The sequence below is a fragment of the Ooceraea biroi genome, chromosome 11 (assembly GCF_003672135.1).
Source record: "Ooceraea biroi isolate clonal line C1 chromosome 11, Obir_v5.4, whole genome shotgun sequence".
NCBI lineage: Eukaryota > Metazoa > Arthropoda > Insecta > Hymenoptera > Formicidae > Ooceraea > Ooceraea biroi.
The window spans coordinates 8,352,542-8,378,546 of record NC_039516.1 but is presented as its reverse complement, the minus strand read 5'-3'; the positions used below and the strand labels follow the sequence as shown (position 1 = coordinate 8,378,546).

General features: G+C 40.1%; 2 protein-coding genes across 2 annotated transcripts in view; one reads left to right on the top strand and one right to left on the bottom strand.

The window, feature by feature from the left end:
* Positions 1-26,005, bottom strand: part of LOC105285968 (laccase-3) — a 312,136-nt gene that overhangs the window by 132,228 nt on the left and 153,903 nt on the right. The gene's annotated exons all lie outside the window — the stretch shown is intronic.
* LOC113562912 (protein GVQW3-like) lies at positions 3,147-3,505 on the top strand. The gene has a single exon (XM_026973663.1). The coding sequence runs from the start codon at positions 3,162-3,164 to the stop codon at positions 3,480-3,482; it is 321 nt and encodes a 106-aa protein (XP_026829464.1). The 5' UTR covers positions 3,147-3,161; the 3' UTR covers positions 3,483-3,505.

The following is a 26,005-nucleotide window of genomic DNA, read 5'->3' as shown; positions in this document are numbered from 1 at the left end:
TTTTTAATAATAATCTCCTATTATGTATTTGTGAATAAAGATCGGTTGAATAAAGTAAATTTGTGATTTATAAAGAAAACTGTTGTTTTCAATTTTGTATTGTAAGACATATACGTAAATACTGTAATGAAATTTGAAGTATTTATTCCTATACTTAATAATACTTAAAAATAATAAAATATTCATTACTACACTTTTTTCGTAGTTGACGTAACTTTTACATGTCACATTTTCTATAGGAATTTATAGGAATTCTATAGGAACACTTTATCTATAAAACCAACAAGTGTTTGCTTCGCATCATTTTCGCATCATTGTTCGAAAAGGTAAATGTTTTTTAACGGTAAGTTAAATATATGTAACTATACTTAAACATAAAAAATGTATAATTTAAAGAAAATACTTTAAATTTTCTTATATCTTTAAATTATCTTACATAAAAGTGGGCAAAACAGTTTTATTCACCTTGCTACAATTATGTAAATAGTTCCCGGTAAAACAGTTTTTATATATAATAAAACTGTACAAAATTATAAAGAAACATATAAAATTATGTATTAAACATGTCCATATATGTTTTCTTTCTCTTGTATAATTTCTGATCACATATACAAGGTGTCCCATTTTAAAGTTTCCCCTAAAATATTTTAGAAACACTGCGTTAAATCGAAAAATGTTTCAAACAAAAGTTTTGTGACTTCGAAGGGGACATAAGACGGTACTATTGGTTTGACTTTGGGTGGCGTTGTCAAGGTCAGGGCAAGGTCACTTCGAATTTTTTTAGTGGAAACTCCAATTTTTCATTGCATTTCTTATAGCTTACCTCGAGAGCTTTTCAAAACACTATAATGAAGTATTTTTTCATTAAGTACTTTTCGAGTTATAAGGCTTGAAAGTTACAATACCCATTACTCAAGTTGTACCACGCGGATCAATTTCCTTGGGATCAATTTCTAAGGTCATGTGAATATTCTCAATGGTGAAATTAACTTTAACTGTAGAATAGGAAAGATCGACAAATTTTCAGACTCCATGTTGTTGGTTACATAATTTCAAGGTCAAACAGTAGGTAGTTCCGAATTATTATTTCAAAGCCAAGAGTGGAAGATTCAGAAAAGGTCTTTGCTTTAATCGGCTCGACAGTTTGAGGATTATTACACTATTACTTTCCCACCTCAATATTAAACACTGTTGGTTATTGTTATAGGATGTAACGGTAATATTTTAGTTTTTGGAGTCAATGCATTTAAGCAATTTACCCCAGGAACTCAAGTCGTGTGCGTTTTGCGATTTAAGGATAATTTAAATGGTCGGAAAAGGAATGTGAGAGTCGGAGATTCAATTACTAATTGGATAGTTAATTACTAAGATATTGGATTTATTCGAGTTGATTAATCGACAATGTTGAATGAATTTAGAGTGAGGGAGAAGTAAATATGAACCTTGAGTTGTGATCGCGTTGACGCCGTTTTGGAGATCTTGTTGCTGTACTTCTTTCTAACCGCGATATGAGTGAAGAGAGCCGGTCGAAAACCAGGAAGAGAAGAGAGCCAGGAACCTTGGCTGGTTCCTTTTATACCAAAATCGTGAGCAACAGAATTTTCCTTTAGCCAATGGGAGATCTCGAAAACGGCTGCAACAGGCATAGACAGAGAGGGAGGATCCCGCTCAAATCCCCGCTTTTGGCCTACAGAATCTTCGCGAAAGTTCTAACGATTCTTATACGTATATATACTTATGGTATTTTATATATGGTTTTATCTTGTTTTTAAACAACGGGAATACAAATATTGGTATCGTTAATCTGTGCGTTAACATTATGCAATAGACATATCGTTTTAAACCGAGCCTTGGAGAGTGACTATATCGATATATGAGAAAACAATTCAAGAGATATGGTCACGCTTCGCCTCCAGGACGCGCGACCTGCTTAATATTTACTTATAATTAAAATGCTATAAAAATATATCTCGTGTGTAAGTCTAAGTAAGTGTAAGTTAGGCGCTATGTCGGGGAAGATGACTAAGCGTGCAACCTTGGTCCTTTGGGAGGTTGTTAGGAAAGGAATTTTGGGATGGATCATAAAAGAGAAAGTTTGTCTGAAGGCAGTGGCATCGGCATATGACGGTTAAATAAAAAAAAGGAATCCGGAAGAAAAAGGAGACTTGTCGGGACGTAACAGTTATCAAGAGACACGGTAGTATCTCGCGCCAAGTATACGCGCAGCGAGATCGCACCGTGACTCTTTTACGCGAAGCGACGCTTTCGCAGACACTCAGATTATTAGATCTCAATAACCGCTGAACGGATCAACTTCTAAGTAGGCTCAATGGACAGCTTGGGGTCGAATTATATAATAAAAGTGTTTTTATTTTTCTTGTACGTGCCCTACGAGCGGAGATATGGCGATGCAAAGTCTGAAATTGGAAAATTTCATTTAAGAAACGTCGTCGTCGTCGTCGTTTGTACAGTTCGTTCTTTTTCGTCGAGATGACAGCAGCTCCGTTTATACCGACCGGCGGAGATGCTGTTGGTATATCCTTATACAATACAGGTCTTATTTTAATATTTTTACTATAAGGGTATCTCACTCTATCGTATTTTTATTATACAGGGTGTCGACTTTTGATTATAATATATAAGGTGTTCGATATTAATTGATCAACCCGAAAAACTTGTATCTCTGTTTCGAGAAAAATTTGACACGATAAAGTAAACGTTATTTATTCCGATAATTAAAATGTGAAAATAAAATATGTTAAGCTATATTACTTCGCTTTCCTCTTTTACCTTCCTTATCACTCAACAATTATACACCCTCTGTCCAAAAAGAAACCAAACTTTTCGAAAGTAGAAGAAACTAGTGGCGCCATCTGTTGTACCTTTTTTGTTGTCGCAAGTGGTAACCTTCATTAGTGTTGTGTCAATTGTTTATATTATTTATGTCATTCGAAGCCGAGTTATAGTGCCAAAAGTGACAGTGTGTTTTGACGAGCGGTCGGAAAATGAGTTTCAAACAAAGAGCTGCAATTGACTTTTGTGTTAAACTTGGTAAAAGTTTTACCGAAACGCATCAAATGCTTCAAAAAGCATACGGTGATGAATGCTTATCCCGTACTCAAGTTTACGAATGATTCAAGCGATTTCAAAGTGGCCGGGAGATGCTTGAGGATGACGAAAAGTCAGGCCGTCCAAAAACTGGACTGAGCGAAGTTAACATCCAAAAAGTGCGTGATTTCATCAAAGAAAACTCGAAATCTTCCGTGAGATTGATTGAAGATGAATTGGAGATTCCAAAATCAACTGTGCACAATATTTTGACCGAGAGTTTAGGCCTTCGTAAATTGAATTCGCGATTTGTTCCCCACAAGTTGACCGACAACCAAAAAATGTATCGAATTGAGCACTGCAAGGACCTCATTAAAACCGCTCTTAAGGACTCAAACTTTCTTGAAACGATCGTTACTGGTGAAGAAACGTAGTGTTTTGAGTATGAGTCTGAAACAAAGCGCCAGAGTGCTGAGTGGAGACCACCAGAAGAGGGGCATCCGAAAAAAATCGCTTAGAGAAGTCAAAAGTGAAGACAATGCTGATTTGTTTCTACGATTCCAAGAGCATTATCCACAAGGAATTCATTCCGTCCGGCCAGTCAATGGAGAGTTTTATCTCGAAGTTTTGAAGCGACTGATAGCGAGAATTCGTCGCGTACGGCATGAATATCGTGATGCAGGCAGCTGGTCACTTTTGCACGATAATGCACCATCTCACCGTTCGGCCATTGTGAGACAGTTTTTGAGCAAATCTCAAGTTTATGTGTTGGATCACTCGCCATATTCACCTGATTTAGCATCCTGTGACTTTTTTCTCTTCCCTCGACTTCATTTGCCGATGAAAGGAAAGCGATACGATACCATTGAAAACGTTTAAGCGGCAATAACCAAGACCCTCAACAGTATTCCAAAAACCGATATAAAAAACTCATTTAACGAGCTAATTGACCGTGCCAAACACTGTATCGAAGCTGAGGGAGAGTATATTGATTGAAATAAATGATTTGCACAATTATAATTGGCCTGCACTTTATTTTTTATCACAAGTTCGGTTTCTTTTTGGACAGAGGGTGTATTATAACATACAGGTCTCAATTTTAAAATATAGGGTATCTCACACTCTCTTATTATATTATACAGGGGGTCGACTTTTGATATACTATATAGGGTGTCCGATTATAATTGACCAAACCGAAAAACTTGTATCTCTGTTTCGAGAAAAATTTGACACGATAAAGTAAACGTTATTTATTCCAATGATTAAAATGTGAAAATAAAATCTGCTAAGCTATATTAATTCACTTTCTTCTTTTACCTTCTTATCACTCGATTATATTATAACATACAGATCTCATTTTAAAATATAGGGTATGTCACACTATCTTATTATATTATACAGGATGTCGACTTTTGACTATAATATATAGGGTGTCCAATTTTAAGTGACCAACCCGAGAAACTTGTATCTCTGTTTCGAGAAAAATTTGACACGATAAATTAAACGTTATTTATTCCAATGATTAAAATGTGAAAATGAAATTTGCTAAGCTATATTACTTCGCTTTCCTCTTTTAACTTCTATATCACTCAATTATATTATAACTTACAGGTCTCATTTTAAAATATAGGGTATCTCACACTATCTTATCAAGAGACACGGTAGTGTCTCGCGCCAAGTATACGCGCAGCGAGGCCGCACCGTGACTCTTTTACGCGAATTTATTAGAAAACTCTAACTTATCCCCGATAACTCTAACTTAACCCGACCGTCATGTGTAAGTCACACGGATATACGGACAGCATCTCCGCCGGTCGGTGTACCACAAGTGTACGACGCGATGTAGTGCAAGAAGTTGGAGTGAGAAAAGATATATTTGTGAGAGAACGAGTGAGTGAGTGAGTGAGAGAGCGAGAGGGCGAGTGAGTGAGAGGGCGAGAGAGAGCGAGAGGGCGAATGAGTGAGAGGGAGAGAGAGAGAGGGAGAGAGAGAGAACGAGAGGGAGAGAGAGAGAACGAGAGGGCGAGAGAGAGCGAGAGGGCGAGAGAGAGAGAGAGAGAGAGAGGACCACGTCGTCGACGACGACGACGACGACGACGGCGTTGCACCACGTCGATAACGATACAGAGTGAGAGAGCGAGAGAGCGGGAGGGCAAGAGAGCGAGTGAATGAGAGCGAGAGAGCTAGTGAATGAGAGACCGAGAGGGCGTGAGTGAGAGGGCCACGTCGACGATGATGACGACGAGGAGCTCGAAGCAATACCAGCTTCAGCGTTTGAAAAATGTTTTGAGGACTTACGCGTTGGCACATATGTATTGCATCCGATAGGGCCTATTTTGAAGGTGACAAAATCAATATTGATGAATAAACAAGTAATTTGTGTTTTATTAACTAATTCCGGATACTTTTTTTACAGAATGTATATTTATATTTATTTACTAAACGAAATAAAAAACGACGGGGTAAACTCTTTGTTCTTGCATATATTGACTTCTGTGCATAAATATACTTAATATAATTTTATATTTTATAAACATATAAATTAATACTTTTAAAAACCTTGACTGACAGGACTATGGCTTTCATCTCCTCATATATTATAAAAAAGAATAACATACTTCACACTACAAAATGTGTGAAATCATAACAAAATTACCTTTTTAAAAAAAGGTACAAAAAAAGCGCCAAGTATATGCGCCTGAAGTTCTTTCAAAAAAGGACTCTACAAAACTAATGATATGAACAAATTGCGCCAACTCCAATGGGTATTTATACATAATAATGACAGGAAATATTATCATCTTACAGTTAATGTTATTTAAAATTAGTGATACAAAAATTATAAAAATAACAGATTTAAAAATTAAAGGTGTACCTACAGAAAAGATCTGTATTGGTGCAAATATATATACAATTATTAGTGGAATTTTTCATCAAGGTGAACGTACAATTGATGGACATTATACAAACATAGTACGTGCTAAAGGTACCGAATGGCAATTAATAAATGATTCGAAAGTACAAAAGTGCAGTTGGCCTCGAAATGCTAATAATGCATATATATATTTTTTGCAGAAAAAATATAAAAAAAAATTTTTGCAAAAAGCAATGAGATCCCATTAAAAAAACCTTATAAAGGTGAAAAAAGTACGCCAAGTACATAACAAATCTCACCTTGTATTGTATGCAACAAAAAGTTTAAAATGCTATTTATAAAAAACAAAACTAAATATGAAATCAATAGTTAACTAGCCAAGTCCCTCGAAGCAATTCAGTTTGATTATTTTATCCAAATGTTTTCCATGCATACTCTCTTATCACATGACGATATTGAAGTATTTGGCGTGCCCGGGTCACATTAAAACATGTTGTCCTACCTATAATCTGTACTTAAGTAATGAAAAGAGATATTTATAATCACTTTCTTAGTCTGCAAAACTGTAAATGTGTTTATTTCAATATTTTAAACTAACAAGATTTATGAGTCATTATTGAAAATCACGATACAAAATACAGTAAAAATCAAGATGCTGTACAAATTTATAAGAATTTTATAAGCTATTTAGAAGAAGACATGACCACTGCAATCCGGGCATATTTATATATAAAACTTAGGTAACTTAACTTTCATTTAAATTAATACAGTTAAAAATTAAATGTATGTATGTGTGCGGGCACACACACGCACGCACACACACATTTAAATTAACTGTAGTAATTTAAATAAAATTTCAATAAATTAATTGAAATGAAATTAATTATTTTATTATATATAACATATATTTTTATTATATGTATATTGCAATATTATTATATATATCATTTTATTCTTATTATAGAGGAGAATCCCCTATTATGAGATATGCTCCTAATATGAGATACTGGGGTTTCTGCTAAACTAGTGAGCACTATCTGTTAGTTCCACCATGAACTTATTACTCTTGGTGTAAAATGTATTTAGTGAAAAATTCATTGTTCGTTATTGCGTTTAGCCTTTGCAAGAAAAGGTTTGTGAAATTGTGAACATGTCAAAGTAACTTGAGGTTAGTCTTTAAACCTTGTTTATTATATAATAAAGAAATGGTTGGCAATATATTCAGTATGCAACGATAGAGTAGAATCGTAGTAACAGGAAAATACGCAATTTGTTGAATTGCTTAATTGTAGAGGTTAGATTTCATGATCGCAGAACCGCCAGGCATGTGGCTCGTATAATGAGATATTCAGTGTACTCTTAATATGAGATAATTATTACTCGAATATGAAGATTATGTAATGTAATAAAAAGAAAGAAAATACTACTTAAGGTTAAAGAAAAGTTAATACGAATTTATATTACGAATTTTTGTGTATTTAATTTTTATAGAATCTGACTATGGAGGTTAGAGAAACGAGGATGCGTCGACAGTGGAATCGTGAAGATTTGGCGAAGGCTGTGGCAGCAATATTTTTATAAAACTATCTAATAAAGTTTTTTAATTGCAATGCTAATGTATTTTGCACTTTTAACACCGATTTCTCGAGGTATCTTATATTAGGAGCACACTTTCTCGATCCTGCGTAAAGCTCTTTTTCAAATTTTTTTAATTTTCAGAAAAAATAATATTAAAATTAAATTTTTCATTTCACCAACCTAAAGCTTATTAAATTCTCTTTAAGATAACGTATTAAATTTTTAAATTCTGTCTATAGATTTCCTTACATTCAGCAAAATCGATATGGTGTCTCATAATCGGGGACTTTCCTCTACATAATATAATTTTATTAAGAATAAAATTATATATATATATATATACATATCAAAATAAATAGAAATAAAGGTGAATCAGCTGATTACGCCGTATTCAGAATTGAGCGGCACTGCCCGACGCTCACGGACGGATGGACGTTGTCTGTTACGTGACCAGCCATCCCCTCTACTCCTGTGACAATATCCCAGTTCGAACATTAGTGCGCGGTATACGCGGCGGCCTGAGCCAATGTTCGCACAGGCACGCGCAAGCCAACAACAAATACATGGAGTCGTACGACCCATCGAAACTTTCGTCATACCTAATGTATTACGATGTTAATAACTTGTACGGTTGGGCAATGTGTCACCCACTGCCCTATGCCGAGTTTCGATGGGTCAACGATATATCCAATTTCGACGTGAACGCGATCGCTCCGGATTCATCAAAAGAGTACGTACTCGAAGTCGATCTCGAGTATCCGCAACATCTCCATGACGCGCACGCTGACCTACCGTTCTGTCCGGCGCGCGATAAGCTGCCGGGCAAACGGCAGGATAAGTTGCTTGCAACTTTATACGATAAGAAGCGGTACGTCATCCACTACCGCAATCTACAACAGTGTACGCGTCATGGTCTGAGGATAATAAAAGTTCACCGTGTATTAGAATTCGTGCAATCTCCATGGCTCCGCGATTACATTGAGTTGAATACGAGATTCAGGGCGGCCGCTAAAAACGATTTCGAGAAAAATTTATACAAATTGATGAACAACGCGGTATTCGGTAAAACCATGAAGAATGTGCGCAATCACGTGGATGTAAAACTGTTAACGAAATGGAATGGAAAATACGGCGCGGAGGCAATGATCGCGAAACCGAATTTTCATAGTCGCAGCATCTTTTCGGAAAACCTGATCGCGATCGAAATGCGTAAGCTCGAGGTGAAGTTCAACAAACCAATCTACGTGGGTATGTGCATCCTCGACATATCCAAGGTCTGTTTGTACGAGTTTCACCACGAGTACATGTTACCGTCATACCGTGACAAATGCAAGGTCTTGTACACGAATACCGATAGTTTGATTTACCATATCGAGTGCGAGGACGTGTACGAGACCTTGAAACATAATATTGCGCGATTCGATACGAGTGATTACGCGTCTAATAACGTATACAGCATTCCGCTCGCGAACAAAAAGGTACCAGGTTTAATGAAAGATGAGAACAACGGCATGATAATGACCGAATTCGTGGGGCTCAAAGCGAAGATGTACGCTTTGAAAGTAGACGGGAAAAAAGTTATGAAGAAAGCGAAAGGAGTCAAGACCAATGTAATCGCGCGAACGATAACGTTCGACGATTACATACAGTGTTTGGAAGACCACATAGAAATGACTCGAGATCAATCCCGCATACAGTCAAAGCTGCATAAAGTGTACACCGTTCGCGAGACGAAAATCGCTCTGAGTCCGTACGACGATAAGCGCTACGTCGTACCCGATTCTACGAACACGCTACCGTGGGGACATTACCGCGTACCTTTATAAACTATGTAGGATATCAATAAAGACTTGTATCATATATTGTATTTTCATATATTTCATATATTGTTATATTATATTATTACATATTTTGTATCTTCTATGTATTTTATATCCTCACGTGTGTGTGTGTGTGTGTGTGTGTGCGTGTGTGTTTGTGTGATGAAAGAAATAAATGTATTAAATGACATTGTCTCTGTGTATCCATGAATTGTGCGATCCATCGAATCCCAGCTATTTCACGTAGACCTCGTCACCTCTCTTGCGTAACACCTTCTCCACGAGGTAGACGTCGGGATCAGCAACGTGATGCAGTTCATGTTCGTAGAATCCTCCGGCGACAGGTTTTCCGCGATAGTCTTTGAGCAGGTAGGTCACTGGATTAGTCTGCTGCACTTCGACGATCCGGAATACTTCGGTGGTCCAGTTGGGTGTGTAGCCCTTCTCGAAGAGCGTTTTGAATTTACGCGCACCGGATCGCCTACTTTGAATTTCCCAGGAGCTACGATCTTTATGTTGCTGTACACCATGCTAACCACCCATACAACACAGAAGCTTCCAACAACATTGCAGTAATATTGCAAACGTTGTTGCAATGTTTCCAATATTACTGCAATGTTGTTGCAAGCTTCTGTGCTGTATAGGCAGTCTCTTGGAGATAGCGGGTGTCACGTCGACGGGCCGCTTGCCGATCGTTCGATGTTTGCGCGCGTTGTAATCCGAGACAAGCTCCGGTAATGCATCGGTCCATCGATAATTTCCATTGAGCGTGAACATCTTCCACATATCGTTTATCAGTGTGCGGTTGAATCGCTCCACGACCGAAGCTTTCAAGGCCGAATACGTGGAATAATGGTTAATGTTGTGCTTCCGCATGAGTCTTTGTACATTTTCATTGTAAAATTCCTTTCCCTGGTCGGTTTGCAAATTCCGCGGGCATCTTCCGTCCTGCTTAATTATCCCGGCGATCGTAGCAGCTACCTCGACACTACCTTTGCTCTTGAGTGGCACAGCCCAGGCGTACTTGCTCAGCACGTCGATTACAGTAAGTATGTAATAGTACCCTCTGTTGACATGAGAATACGGACGCATCTCAACGAAGTCTGCCACAGATCGTCAAATCCACGCACAATGACACGTCTTTGTGGGAAATTTCTTCTCGCTGGTACATGCAGTTCTTCGACGAGTCGACGCTTTTCGAAACTTTTGACAGCAGATTTCACCGATGCCATATCGTAGGGCGTGAAGAGCTATCGACCAATCAACTCGTAATGACGCTGTTTTCCAATGCACTGTTGCGTTTATATTTAATTTTTCGGATGCTTCGATCGGAGCTCCATTATAGCATCCCATGTCGAGTTAACGCTCTTCTCCAACGTAATTATATTTCCTGTAGTGTCCTTTCTCTGCTCATGCGTTGTATCGTTAAATTCTTTTTGAGCTGCATTAATCTTTTCCTGCTCACGTGTTCTATCGTCAGATTCTTTTTGATATGCATCCAAACGGGCGATAACGTTTCGCAAATCCGCATTGCAGTCTTACCGTGTATCGTGGATGACGTTTCCCACATAGTTTTTAGTCGCACTGTAAACATTGGGGAATCTTTTACCCAACTTATCTATTTTTTCATTAAATTCAGCGACTCTTCTGTCTATTTTCCCGTCAAGATTGTCATGATACAAATTTAAAATGACGATTTTTTTTGCATATCGATGATTTTCTTCTCGAGTTCTTCATGTTTAACTCTTAAAGTATCGATGTTCTTCTTCATATTAGATTTCATAGCAATGTTATCACTCGTCTGCAATAACGTTTCAGATTCGTTAATCGTCATCTTCGCGTTACAAGTAACACCGCTCGATTGACTCACGTGCCCGATGATACGTTTAATTTATAATATGTCCAACCTCGCGAAGTTCTTCGATGATGGATAGAATTTCATTGTCGTGAGAGTTGTTACCTGCGAAGCGCGAACTCTCGAGCAGACGTAGATGGTCCACCAACTCGTTCGGATCGTTCCAGTGCACATACTCGATCACATCACCAATCAACGCCATCGCGCGCGGGAGACCTCTCCAGTTTTCTTTTTTCCATCATATATCAGGGGCGCTATTATGTCTTTATACTTGCGCCCCTTGCTACCTCTTACGCGATTTTCCGCTTTGTAATTGACTTTGTACGCGTTCGTAGCCAACAGTATTTCCTTGTACGTTTGCATGTCGTCTCGGTGTACGTAGTCTTATCGGGCTCCTTCATGAATATCAACTCGTATAAACCTGGTATGCCGGTATACTGTATACCATCGATGAGTATATTGTCGTTTCGATCCGTTTGCAACCGAGCATCATTCCCTCATTGCCAAGATACACACCACACGCTTTATCCATTACGCGATCATAATCAGTCCTGAATTCGTCGATATACTGTTGACCCAACGGTCCGCGCGCGATCTCTTTGCGTTGAGCAGGTGCCGCGGCTTATATCGCAACATTCTCCCTCTGCTCCCCCGCATTGTCCCGCATTACATTATTCGATTGTTTGCGGTATGCTTGAAGCGGTGAGAGATGCTTTTTATCCAACGATGAGCATTTTCTCTTCCAGAGTATCTCACTGTCGTCATCGTCGCCATCTCGCCTCGTTGGATGCTTTTTATCCAACGAGGAGTGTTTTCTCTTCCGGGGTATCTCACTGTCGTCATCGTTGCCATCTCGCCTCGTTGGATGCGTGTAGCTTTCGGCTCTCGTGAAATTCGTCGGCTCATCTTTCACTCTCACAAACGAGTCAGCAGTGTTTTCAACCAGCTTCTTCAGAGGCTCAACGACGGGCCTGAAGTACTTCTCCAGTGCTACATCCTCCTCCATTCTACTGGTCTTTAGGACACGATACTTTCTGCGGATCGCCTCGCTCGTTTTCGCAATCTGCTTCGCTATTTTCTCACGGTCGTGAATCTCCTCCTCGCTCTCTTCGATCTCCATGGTTGTGGATCACTGTCACCGGCCACGTTTCATCAACGATTAACCACTTTACGGTACAGCGTATTCGTTAAATCCCTTTCGATAACGTCCGTTTTCAAGCGGACTATCCTTGTCGATAACCACGAATCCATACTTGCGTTGCCAACAAGCACGGCACAGCGCGCAGAAATCGTCATACGTCATGTCCGTATTTACATGATCGTTGTACACATGTTTTAAGTTCATGTCGTCCTGTTTAAAGAGGATGAGCAAGTTGGCGTTGTCGCGTATAAGATGCTTCGGTATTCTCACATACGTCTGACAGAGATAGAAACAGTCGACGCGCGAGTGCCGACCCATCGAGAAATATTCTCTAATCGTATCTTGCTTGTCGCACGCCACATCATCGAAGACAAAAATCGAGTTCGGCAACGCCTCGTTCGGTGGAACGACATCGCTGTTGTTGGAAAATGCGAAATAACCAATTTCCTCTAACGGCGCCAGCAGATTCTCCAAATATTGATATTTTGGCTGTTGCAACGATTTCGAATACACATACACGTTCTCGAAACGTGCACCGTGCGGACTTTCCAGTAAACTTATCAGAACGTTGGTTTTACCACAATTCGACGGTCCGCAAATGATGCTGCGTATAGAGTGTGGTAACAATTTTCCATACTACTTGCGCGCTTCCATCGCATCGGCGCTTACTCTATCGTCGAGATTCGTTATGCGAATCGTACACGGTTGTCTTACGAACCGCATTTCGTCCACGCACTGTGACAACAACGCAATCCTCAACACGTATATATAGGCGAGCGGATCCCTGAAATCTTTCAGTTACAACTATGTATCTCATACTGTTGGACGTTCGCGATATCTATCGGTTATCCGCAGAACAGCTACAACTAGTGTCAAAAGGCAGATCTGTTGCAAGTGTGTGACAATCATCTGAATCACATGTGGGAGAAGCTTCCAGAGCATATAAAAACTGATTCGGAAGTTCAGAGTTATCGCCACTATCTGCAACATTATAATCTGCCGTCTCAGGAAACGCACATTGACGGTCCCGCGCCGTTGATCCGAAACTGCACCGTATGCAAGACGACGAAAACAGCGTAGAAGGCTGCTGTGGAGGAAGCGCCTTGTTGAAAAGTGCGATAAAAGGCTGCACTCGCCGCGGTGGCGCATTGTTGAACCGCGCGATAAACGTGCTTCCCGTTGAATTGCATATACCCGGTTACCAGTTTTGCGGTCCGGGAACTCGACTCGCGAAACGATTGGCCAGAGGCGATCGAGGCATTAATCCACTAGACGCGGCGTGCCGCGAACACGATATAGCGTATGGGAAATACAGAGACGACCTCGAGAAGAGACACGAGACGGATCGTATACTCATCGCGAAGGCTCGCAAACGCATCACCGCGAGAGATTCGACTCTGGGTGAAAGAGCGGCTGCTACAGCGGTGTGGGCTGCAATGAAGGCAAAGACGAAACTCGGTATGAGTACGAAAATGAAAGCGAAGATGAAGACGAAAACGAAGACGAAGAAGAGACGCGTACTTCCGGCGGCTAAACGCGGTGGCATGCTACCGCTGTTGCCGTTGTTGGGAGCAATCGGATCGTTGGCCGGCGGAGCGGCGGGAATCGCCAAGACGGTGAACGATAGCAGGGCCATCCAACGTCAGCTAGAAGAGATGAAGCGTCATAATAGGGCCATGGAAGAGATCAAGCGTCATAATACGGCTATGGAAGGACGTGGACTTTATCTCGGTCCGTACAAGCATAGACAGGGGATCTCGACGAAGAAAAAAAAACGTTAAAGAGACGCCAGAATTACCATCGGGTGCGACTACTAATGTACAGTTAGAGCAACTGGCGAGGCATATGCGTGTGCCTTTCTTTCGCGGTGTTTTCATGCGCAATTCTTTACCGATGCAAAGAGTACGTCGAAACGAGAGCGGTATCGTGAATTTGAATGATGCGGATGGCCCCGGTACTCATTGGGTAGCGTATGCAAAAAGAGGCGATCGCGTCCTATATTTCGACAGTTTCGGTAATCTTCAACCGCCCAAGTCCAATATCTTGGCGGCAATGCAGTGAAGATCGAGTACAACCGCACATCCTATCAGAAGTATAATCAGAGAATTTGCGGGCAATTGAGTCTGCAGTTTCTCCAGACAGTCGATGAATTTAAGGCTTGACGATCCAGTGCAATGGCTCAGTATTCTCTCTACATTTTGTGAAACATATCGTTAACGTTTACATTGACAGGCAAGAGTAGCATCCTCGCGGCAAATTACTTTCCAGCCGTAGATTTGAGTAATGGTGATTACGAATTCGGTCTGGTTGTCTTCGAAACGTATCACACGATACCGAATGTGAATTTATCGAATAATAAATTCTACTATGGTATGATGATACGGAGATTACGATTCCCGATGAATCATATGAATTGAACATCATAAACCAATATCTAATACGCTCATACACTCGCAACGTGTGAAACGTCCCGTCGACGGTGCACGGCACAGCATCACGCATCTGACGAAACGAGAGGACGACAACGATGAGGATTATTCGATAGTACTGCACGCTAATCACAGCACGATGAAGAGTGAAATCAAGTGCACATACAGAGTGAATTTCAGCAAACCTAACAACATAGGATCGCTGCTAGGATTCTCTGCGAATCGTATCTTACAACCGGGAAAATGGCACGAATCGGATGTGCCAATAAAAATAATGAATGTAAACATTATTCGTGTGGAATGCAGCGTGACTGCCGGTGCATACAGCAATGGCAGACGCGTGTACACGATACATGAATTCTCGCCGAGGGTGGCACCGGGATATAAAATATCAGAAACGCCTGCGCAGATCATTTACCTTCCGATCGTCGTCAGGAATGTTACGGAGCTAATAATACGCGTTGTAGATCAAGAGGGACGACTACTCGATTTTCGCGGCGAGGAGATTACCATTAGATTACACGTGCGGTGGCGGCAAGAGTAACAGAACGTGGGAGCGTTGGTGATGTTCGTGTTAAACGACAATTTTGCGAGAGGTAATATTTTTCCGAGGAAGTCAACTACTGTTACGGTATCGAGTGATAATACAACTCAACAACCTGATAAAAGAAGGAAGCTCACCGCATCGAAAGTTGCATTCTTACGATCCTTGGGATTCATCGTACGACATATAACATAACTGATATACTAAATATTGGTGGTGAGCCCGTCTTCGACGATCGCATCGTCAAAATCGAGACTCACACGTACAATCCGTATGCCAACACAACGTTTGGATACAGCGATGAGATATGAATACCTATACAACATCAACATTTGTATACGTTACCATGCGAGAGTTTTCTCTACGTCGAGGGTAAATTAACGATAAAGGAACTCGCAGCGAATAAGCATGTGGTATTGGAGAACAATTGCGTAGCGTTCATGTTCGATAAGATTCGCTACGAACTCAACGGTGTGGACATTGATCGCAGCAGAAACGTCGGAATAACCTCCACTCTGAAAAACTATGTATCTCTGACGACATCAAGGAATAGGATGTTAAAGAATGCTGGATGGGATATCGTGCATTTTTCAAACGGCGAAGAGGGCCACTTCAATTTTTGCATACCGCTTAGCATGCTGCTGGGATTTTGTGAAGACTACAGACGTGTAGTGATTAATGCACGTCATGAATTGATTCTCATACGCTCGCGCAACGACAACAATTGTCTAAAAGGAGATGCCGAGATCCAGCCTGAGATTGAATTACTCAAAGTACAGTGGCATATGCCCCACGTCGCATTGAACGAGATCAACAAGCTGGCTATGCTACGAACTCTGGAGAGTGGAAGATTTCTAAACATAAGTTTCCGCTCGTGGGATCTGCAAGAATTTCCTCTGCTGTAGAGCACGACTAAGCATTCGTGGACCGTCAAGGCAACAACGCAACTCGAGAAGCCGCGATACGTCATCTTTGCGTTGCAGACTGGTCGAAAGATTAACTTAACGAGATCGATAACTCGATTCGACGATTGCAAATTAACTAATGTGAAACTTTACCTAAACTCGGAATTTTATCCATACGACGATATGAACCTCGATTTTGGCAAGAAGAGATACGCCATCCTGTATGATATGTACTCGCGGTTTTACAAATCGTATTATGGAGGCAATCATGATGAGGTGCTTCTTCCCATCGACAAATTTGGATCTTGCGGCCCCTTCGTCGTCATCGATTGTTCGCGACAGAGCGAATCTGTGAAGACTGCCACTGTCGACGTGCGATTAGAGTTCGACTGCATGGAAGACATACCGGCGAATACTACAGCCTACTGTCTAATCTTGCACGATCGCGTAGTCGAATATAGCCCCTTGACCAACGTTGTGCGCAAAACCATTTAGGGGAAGACGACGATAATAATATAAAACACGTATATATGTGTGAGAAGAGACTAGTGTAAGAGATGCTTTGTAACCGATCGCAGTGTAACATCACATATGACATAATGACCGGTGTACCGACATTTGTGGACCTGCAAGGTTTTATCGTCGACCACAACCGATTCATCGTGAAAGAAGTAGCGGTGCTGAGAGAGGGACACGTTCTATCGCACTACATATTTGCGAGTCCGTGGCATTTCCTCACGAAGAGCGAGCTATCTCATGCTTCGTGGCTAACAGCGAAGCATCATGGATTACGATGGCAGGATGGCTGCATTCCATACAGCATGGCGAGACGTCTGATTACCACCGCTGTCATGACGGATAATACCGATGACTCACCTTCACTCATCTACGTTAAGGGACTTCAAAAATGTCAATGGCTATGAGATCTGCTCGACGAAGATACAGCAGCACCAATTGAAAACATGGAAAACGATTACGAGGATATACCCACATTGTTCAATATGGTCGATATGGTCGATACACTACGATGCGATAAACATTAAAAACATTGCGCGATGCAAAATGTATTTAAAATGTATAAGTGGTGGTCTAAGCGCCATAACAAATTATAATAAATTATATTTTTTTAACAAAAATTTGTTTATTTATTTTCCCCACCCTATTATATTTAGGATTAAAATATTTCATCTACTTTTAACGTCTATCGATCCACTTTTAACAACATTTCATCTACTTTTAACGTCTATCGATCCACTTTTAACAACATTTTATCTACTTTTAACGTCTATCGATCCACTTTTAACAACATTTCATCTACTTTTAACGTCTATCGATCCACTTTTAACAACATTTTATCTACTTTTAACGTCTATCGATCCACTTTTAACTACATTTCATCTACTTTTAACGTTTGAGGTAGAGACAAACATATAATGCTATTTTTCTTTTAATACAGAATATATTTTAATACAAAATACAATTCTCTTTATTCTATGCAGTATTCTTTTCATACAAAATATCCTTACGATGTAAAGGCTAAAGCTAGCAGCTCGCAGTCGATTATATCACATTCGCTGAAGTAATAGCTATTGCGGATAGTATTCGCTACTTCGCTCGAATCGTACTCTTTGGCCACAATATTCGAATATTGTATGAATTGTGAGCTGACCTTATCCGCATGAGTATTTAGCTTATTATACATTATATCTACACAATTATCCAGACTATACATGTTATATAGTGTTGATTCCGTCATTGCCAAACATGCGTCGGCGGACACAAGCTTTATGAGTTTGATGTCACCCATTTTTTCGAACTGTACTGTTAGCGGCCCAACAGATATAGCATGTGGAGCATCTCCGTCAAACTTTCGAAGACGTCGTTGAATCTTCTGCTGTACCTCGAGCAATTCCTTTCATGTTACGAGAGACAGAATCACTTCGTGGCCGTACTGATTTCCTATGGCAATCTTCACATAGCTCACTACTCCGGCGTTGATGCCGATTTCCAGGTACTTAGACCCGCTGCGTGTTATTGCATATCTTCTTGCTAGGATTCGTACTGGTCGTTGCTTCACACTCTCCGCGCCTGAGTTATCCCTATATGTAGAACATACCATGCATAAGAAATGTATACAATTTCAATCGATAGAATGTACAAGAGTTTATACACTTACTCGCATTGTTTCTGCTTCTTCGAGGTACCTTTGCCGCCTCCCGGTTTCATACCGTTATTCTTCGTGTTGGTATTCACCATGCTAGTATTCGTCGTTTTGAACGTATTTCCTTGACGTGGCACTTTACGGTAGCTTGTAGGTAAGATGTGAGCTCTTCTCTTTTTTTTCACGTGACACTATGCCCGATGGCAATTCCGCGTTTACATAAATACCTTTGATTGATATCCCTTCCCTTTTTTCAAGTGACCAACCAAATTTCATCGTGACCCCCACTCGTGAATAATGTTGTGAAACCTGTATGAAACGTGTACGAACTTGCACGAACATGCATACCGGTCTTTCCCCCACCCTATGAGGCGCTCAAAGTAGCAGCCTATGAACGCTTGACGGCTTAAACATTTATATTTTATAACATTTATATTGTATAACATTTAACCAACAAACGGTTGACCACTTCTCGGAATTTAACATGTCTTAACATGTTGCCGGGATGGGAAAACTTAGCAGCTGCACAAACTGTGGGCCATAAACTATAAGACGACACTTGTGCTAGACCGCTAGTCGCTAAATACCACTATTGTGATTGAGATTCGCCGATATGTCGGGATAGATCCACCGAGCTGGACCACCCAGCACGCGGTATGACGTCTTTCAAGGAATAGCACCTTAAGAAGTACACTGCCACCGCATAGATCATAGAGACACTTGTACCCATTGTTTGACGCCGCGACCTGCCGCCGCCGAACCGTGAGATCCGCGCGATGTGCAGGTGTCCATCTATCAAACCCTCCCGATAAAATTCCGAAGATTCAAAATCTTTCTCACCCTCCAAAGGTTGACACTTTACCAATGATTTATGACGGGCAATGACGCATTTCAACATGTGCGGATGTACCCCCACCCCCTGTGGCGACAGGCTCCTCGCTCGCGCCAATCCTCCCGCCCGCGTGACGTCATGCCCCTCACCCGCGGAGACCCCCGCGCCCCGCTCCCCCCTCGGAGCTCCATGGATTAGAACCCGCCTTCTATACCTACTGTGGAGGGTAGTTTGGAGCATGGTATAAATACAAGGGTATGCTCTTGCGCACGTGACCAATCAGAATTGTCAAAGTGTGACGTCACAGATAAGCGGTACATTTTAAACTGCTGTTTCCAAACAGCTTATGGCTGCGTTTCGTTATTCATTGCCAGTACTAAAAATCTATAGTTTACGTCGCGTATACTATAGATTTTCAGTACTGGCAGTGAATAACGAAACGCAGCCTATGTTAACAGCATTCTTGTCAGAAATATTATTTTAATTTCAAGTTTGCAGGAAAAAATCTGTTGTAAAATAATAGTTTATGAATTAATACATATTCCATAACGAAATATAATATAAATAAACATTAAAAACGCAATAAATATAGAAAAGTTTACAAAACAAACATAAAAAAATGTTAATATTTTTTCGTCTGACATTTCGAAAGCCGGATAACTTATGAAGTGGAAATTCTAACAAGTCGTGTTAACAATCGTGGTGGAGATGAAATTAATATATCAAAAGGCTGTGTCACGAAAGCTGCATTTCCTGCGTGCACGAGCAGAGAATGTTGCAAATTGAATAAATAAATGAAGTAACAAATACTTACAATTTGCTTTGGGGATAGGGATTGAATTAAATAAGAATAATAACATATATAAAGATGCTACAAAAAAGATGTATTATTTGTGAATTTTATTAACTTTTTCTTGTTATTCTTAAATCTATTTTCTAGAGCAATGGTTCTATTAATTTCTCGTACCCTAATATAGGTTCATGTCCTGACAAGACATAACAAGACTTCTCTTGGCAGTTCAATAGGTTTTAACGCAATTTCTATTTTATCCGCAAGTTTTGTGAAGATAAATTTGTCTTTCCTAAATTTTGAATCATAATACTTGGAGAATTCTATATTCATTACATGTGCAGCTTTTAAAAGCTCACAATTGTCAGACGATGGGTACATACATTTTCCTCGGGAAATAAATTGTAACCAATCTTGGTCGTTGACAATTGGTAATTCGCATGTTTGAATACTTAATGTAGCATGTTTACTTCTAAACCTGTATGCTACATAACCAGCTATATATAGTAAACCTTGATCCTCAATATTATCGACAATTTCCATTGCATCTAATGATTTTAACATCTGTTCTTTTTCTAAAGTAGGAATATATGTTGCTGAATTCAAACATGGAACGTGATTTTCTTTATTATTAGTTTCATTTTCTGTGAACAATTCTTCTTCGACATGAAGATCAGTTGTTTCGTCTTCGTTTGTGTCGGCGCTAACATATCACTTAAAATATACTCTTTACAATTATTATCAGTAAGCAGAGATTTTAAACAAGAAACATTTCGTTCGCTTTCTGTGACATTTGTACTTTTGCAGAAAATAGTCGTTGAAAATTTTCCTAATATATAGCGTTTCATTCTATACTTAAAATTTAAGGCTGATGGTTGATCGTTCGCACCACTACTATTCAATCTTATAAAAGAAAAGAAATTTTCCAATAGATCTTGATTTAGTCGATTTGTTATTACATATTCAATATTAGTCGTGGAATACTTCTCGATTACATACGGTAATAATTGTTCCAAAGAATTATTGCTCACGATGAACCCTTTCTGAAATAATATTAAACTTTTCTTACTTCCTACTTTTAGTTTGTACATAAAAGACGTCATTTCGTGAAGTATCACATTTTGTTCTTCTAAGTTCTTGTCGTATGCATTTTTTCCTGAATGATTGCCGTACATCGATTTTGAATTAAAAATATCAATCCAGTCATTAAACAACTTGATCATACGTACTGTTTCCACCCATTCTACATTTTCAAGAAATCCTTTTTGCCCACACCATCGTAATGCAGCAGCGGTATTAGCAAAGAATAACTGCACAGCTGGGAGTACTTTTTATCGCTCAGCACGTTGCACGTCTAAATAGTACTGAGATATTTTGTACGTCACTTTCAAATCCTTACCATTAATAGTTAACATTCGTTCTAAACTTTTTTTATTTATAATTATTCCATTCACGTTAAACTCCTTATCGAGAAAATGATTACGCGCCAGCTTAATGAGATGAGGCATATCTGCAAAAACAAAAACTTTAAGTTAAATACAAACAGGATGCTGAAAGTAACATTTCTTAGGTGCAATTCCTATGCCCATTTTTGACCACAATCCCATATTACCTGAATCCATATCACTCACACGTCACAGCATCAACCGTATAGCCTGTATTATACATTTCCGAAATAACGTGCAGAAGCGTGCTTTTAGTCATAGGTTCATCAAAGTTATAATACACTGGCTGTTTCCAATTGGAAAACAAGCTTCGTATCATGACACATTGACACGTTTTGTGAGGTCTAACGACTTGCTCATATTTGCGATCTATAGCAATTTTATTTGACAAATATACCTCGTCAAATGCTAATATTATTAGTTTTTCATAATCTTTCAAGCTTCTTCCTTTGTATTTCATGCATTCAAGCACACACGATATAACACCTGTTTCTGCTGTGACAGATCTTGCCCACCTTCTGAGTGTTGATAAACCAGGCAGCGGTATCTTCAAAACATTCCTCAAATATCAATATGCTTTCGGACTGACAGATCGTAACGATATAGCACTTGCTATATCTTCTGAAGACCATGTTATACGAGTCTGAGACGGATTTAGTAACATCCGTATTTGCCCCGGAGTAAATATTGTAACGATGCACCCCCCTGCATCGTCTAGTCCGGCCGAACACCCGCCGATGCCGCCCGCCCGAACATCAGGCGGGCGAAGACCAGGCTGCGCGCCATATAAACATACATACACAAACAGCCAGATAAGCTTAACCGCCGTGGTAAGACTCGGAAAGTGGCGTAGCGTCGGGGGTATTTTTCTCCGATATTTTTCCGACCGCCGCCCCGACGCCGCTACCCCCGGATTCCCACTTGCTTCGGTATATAAGGGCTGCGATCCAGGAACCGAGATCACTTTTCCGACTGCTCTCGAGCTTTCCGAATCCTAATCCGATATCGATCCGAATCTTCCGCATCACCAAGATAGTAAGGCGACAACCGGGGTAGAGCGTTCTCTGTCTCCGCCAAGAGTTCTTGGCTAAACCTCCGCTAAACTCGTTCCGAGAACCTGAGGTCATCACCGACCGGGCTCAAGCGTTCTTGGCCTCCGCTGAGCGTTCTCAGCCGGACCGACCGAACATCCGTCTAATCCGTGCACCGCAGAACCACCACCGACGAGCACGGGTCGCCGTCATCTCGCGCCGGATACGTACCACGGGGTAAAGCGTTCTTTGCCTCCGCCAAGCGTTCTTGGCTACTCAATCCGACCGAGTAAACGGGGCACCCCTACGCTTCGGCACCGGTACCTGTACGCACCGTCCCCGGCAATCCGTACCCGCGGCGTACCTCTGCGACTCTGTGAACCGATAACCAGGCGGCAATTTGCCGCGACCGCAGGCCTCTCGGCCGAAACGCCCGCGCCCGCAGACAGCGGGGTAAACCCATTGTACATAGAGCATCGTGACGTTTAAATAAACCATTGTTATTATTATTTACTCGGCCCGGCTTGATCACTTCACCTGACCTGTCCATCACGAATCCATATCCGACGAGCTACTCCGCGCAACGTGGCTAACCCGAAGGACAGGTCGTTACAATATTTTTTCGAGCATCTTGTACATTTTTGTTTCCACATCTTCGTTACTTTTCCTCTCTTTCTCTTTGTACATGAGCAACTTCTCTTGTTCCGCCACTAATTGCTCTTCAACACTATTACTGAAAGCATACAATAAGAACCAACATTATTCTATCGTATAATAAACTGAAAAGTTCCTAAACATTAGTTTGTAACTTTCAGTTTCTTCAAAAGAGCAGATACATCCTTTGATGTTGAGGGTAACGCTGTAGTATTGGCGATTGACTGGATTCTTTGTGACACAGGTATATCATCGCGAAATGTAGCAGACAGCACTGTTGCATTTTGATTCCGAAGTTGATGTGTCGTTGCATGTTGATTCTAACATATTCGATGTATCAATTAATGGTAATGATCTTTTGACACAATGAACGGTTTTCACTTGTGGTGCGTCAAACATTATACATAACGTGGGAATTGCATCTGCTTTCAATTTTAACAATCTTTTCTGAGACTAAAAAAGGGACTTTTCTTTCGGCGACTGTACGAAACATGATGCATCGAAGTGTTAGAAACATATCATAGCTAAACACAAATAAAATTATACGCACTTCACTTCATTTGTACATTCATTTGTAAGTTCAGTTACATTTGTACATTTACAATATAAAATTTTACCTTTTTTACTGTTAACATTTTGTTTTCCGCATGCTGCAAGCCACTTACAAGGGAACATCGCAAGGTGGAAAATTCTGATTTTGATGAAACTTTATACACATGTAGGGCGGGTTAATAGATGAATTTAGAAATTATCCGTTGCAGCCCAAAAACGGTTTTAAGGGGTGAAACCATCCTTTCAACAAGTTTTTAAAATAATTTTTTTCAACAATTTTTTCAAAAAGTTTTGAAAAATTTATTTTCAAAAAAATTCATTAATGTCATTAAAGAGGGGCGTTTTTACCATGAAACTTTTGCATAAAACATTTTTCGATATTTCGAATCATGTCCGAGATATATCGAGAAAAGCAAAAAGCCGTCTTACGTTTGAAGGGTGGTTTCACCCCTTAAAACCGGTTTTGGGCCGCAACGAATACTTTCTAAATTCATCTATTAACCCGCCCTACATGTGTATAAAGTTTCATCAAAATCAGAATTTTCCACTTCGCGATGTTCCCTTGTTAGATGCGATTATAAGATCTTTTGGAAATGAAAAATATTTGATGCTTCCAGTAAGTAATTTTGTTTTCTGAAAATAGTTATTACATCCTTTCCCAGAACAGGACATTGTAATATCCATGGATCACGATTCTTCATAAAAACAAACAGGGGACCGCCATGTTTTAATGTCCTGTCCAATCAGAGTTTATCAGAGTGTGACGTCACACTTTGACTGTGCAGTGAATGACACCGGAATGAGCATACCCTTGTACTTATACCATGGTTTGGAGTCACGAAATATACACACTGTATGAGATGGAAGGTTTTTACTTAAATTATAAAATATTATACTTTGGAACGCTGTAACTCACTGAAAAATGATCCAATTGCAAAAAACAAAAACCATTGTATTCATCTCATTGTCAGCTACAACTTTCATTTTGAGAAAAAAATCGACTTCCATTTACAAAAATTGCCGCCATGATAAAATCTCTAAAGTGGCGTCATCTACAATTAAAGTGATAATATCATCATCTTGCCTCCTTGAAACCATACAACTTTTAAAATATTTTTCTCTGAAACGATGTCATATCGAAATATTTGACTGACAAATATAAAATGGGACACCCTGCATATTCTTTTTTTCACGGTAATTATATATATAATTAGATTACATATATTATATTATATTACATTATATACAGGATGTCTGACATAAGGCGAAAAACCTTTCGCCCACAAGTAAATCTCGTCAAAATGAATTAAAAAGTCCTCTATGGCGCAATAGAGACAGTGACTCCAGAAAGCATGCTTTGCAGCATGCGGTGGGCATGGAGTAAGAATAGTCTCGTGAATCAGCGCACGCTTTCTGGTATCACTGATGTGAGTGGAGAGAGTGAGGGCTTCAAGCGTGCGACGATTCACGAGACCATTCCCACTCCATCCTCACCACATTCTACAAAGCACGCTTTCTAGTATCGCTACCTCACTGCGGCGTAACCAATAACAAGCGCGTGGCTCTCCTACCGACGGCCTCGCTGCAGGAGCTGCGCTACCGCGTGTAATGATTCGCTAATCTTCTTTTAGTAATACGAGGGTTGTTCGATAAGTATGGTAAAAAAGTAAGAAATCAACCTTTTTCGAAAAAATGTTCCTTTTTATTTTTATTTTTATTTTTATTTTTCAATGTAGTCTCCTTCGAGCTCTACACACTTGGTCCAGCGGTGTTCCAGCTGTTTGATCCCTTCGGAAAAGTAGGCGGTGTCGAAGCCGTCAAAATACTCATTCACAGCAATGACTTCCTCATTCGATGAGAATTTCTGTCCCCCAAGCCACGACTTGAGATTAGGAAACAAAAAAATGTCGCACGGGGTCAAATCTGGAGAATAGGGTGGATGAGGCAGCAATTCGTATTGTAATTCGCAGTTTGGTTATTGCGACAGTCGATGTGTGAGCTTTTTCCATTGTTGCAACAACCATTGACACGCTCACTTCAAACGCTTACCAAACGTAAACTATGCGTCGATGTTGACTGAAACTTGGTATGACGTAGTTGGAAGAATGATACTTTCATGTCGTATTTTTTTTTATTATTATATAAAAGAGAAGACCTTGGCAGCGTCATCCGGCCAGCAGGTACAAACGGTATTTACATTACCACTAGTTGGTAACACTTATCCAGTGAGCTCTTTATGAAAGATTGCACCGGCAAAGAATTCGCCGATAAACTAAAAGTTATAGCTAGACTATACAAAACGGAAACGCAGCCAACCTTAAACATAATTAATTAATTATCAAAGC

What these genes read in the sequence shown, in the direction of transcription:
- LOC113562912 (XM_026973663.1), top strand. Translation starts at nt 3,162, where the DNA reads ATGCTTGAGGATGACGAAAAGTCAGGCCGTCCAAAAACTGGACTGAGC.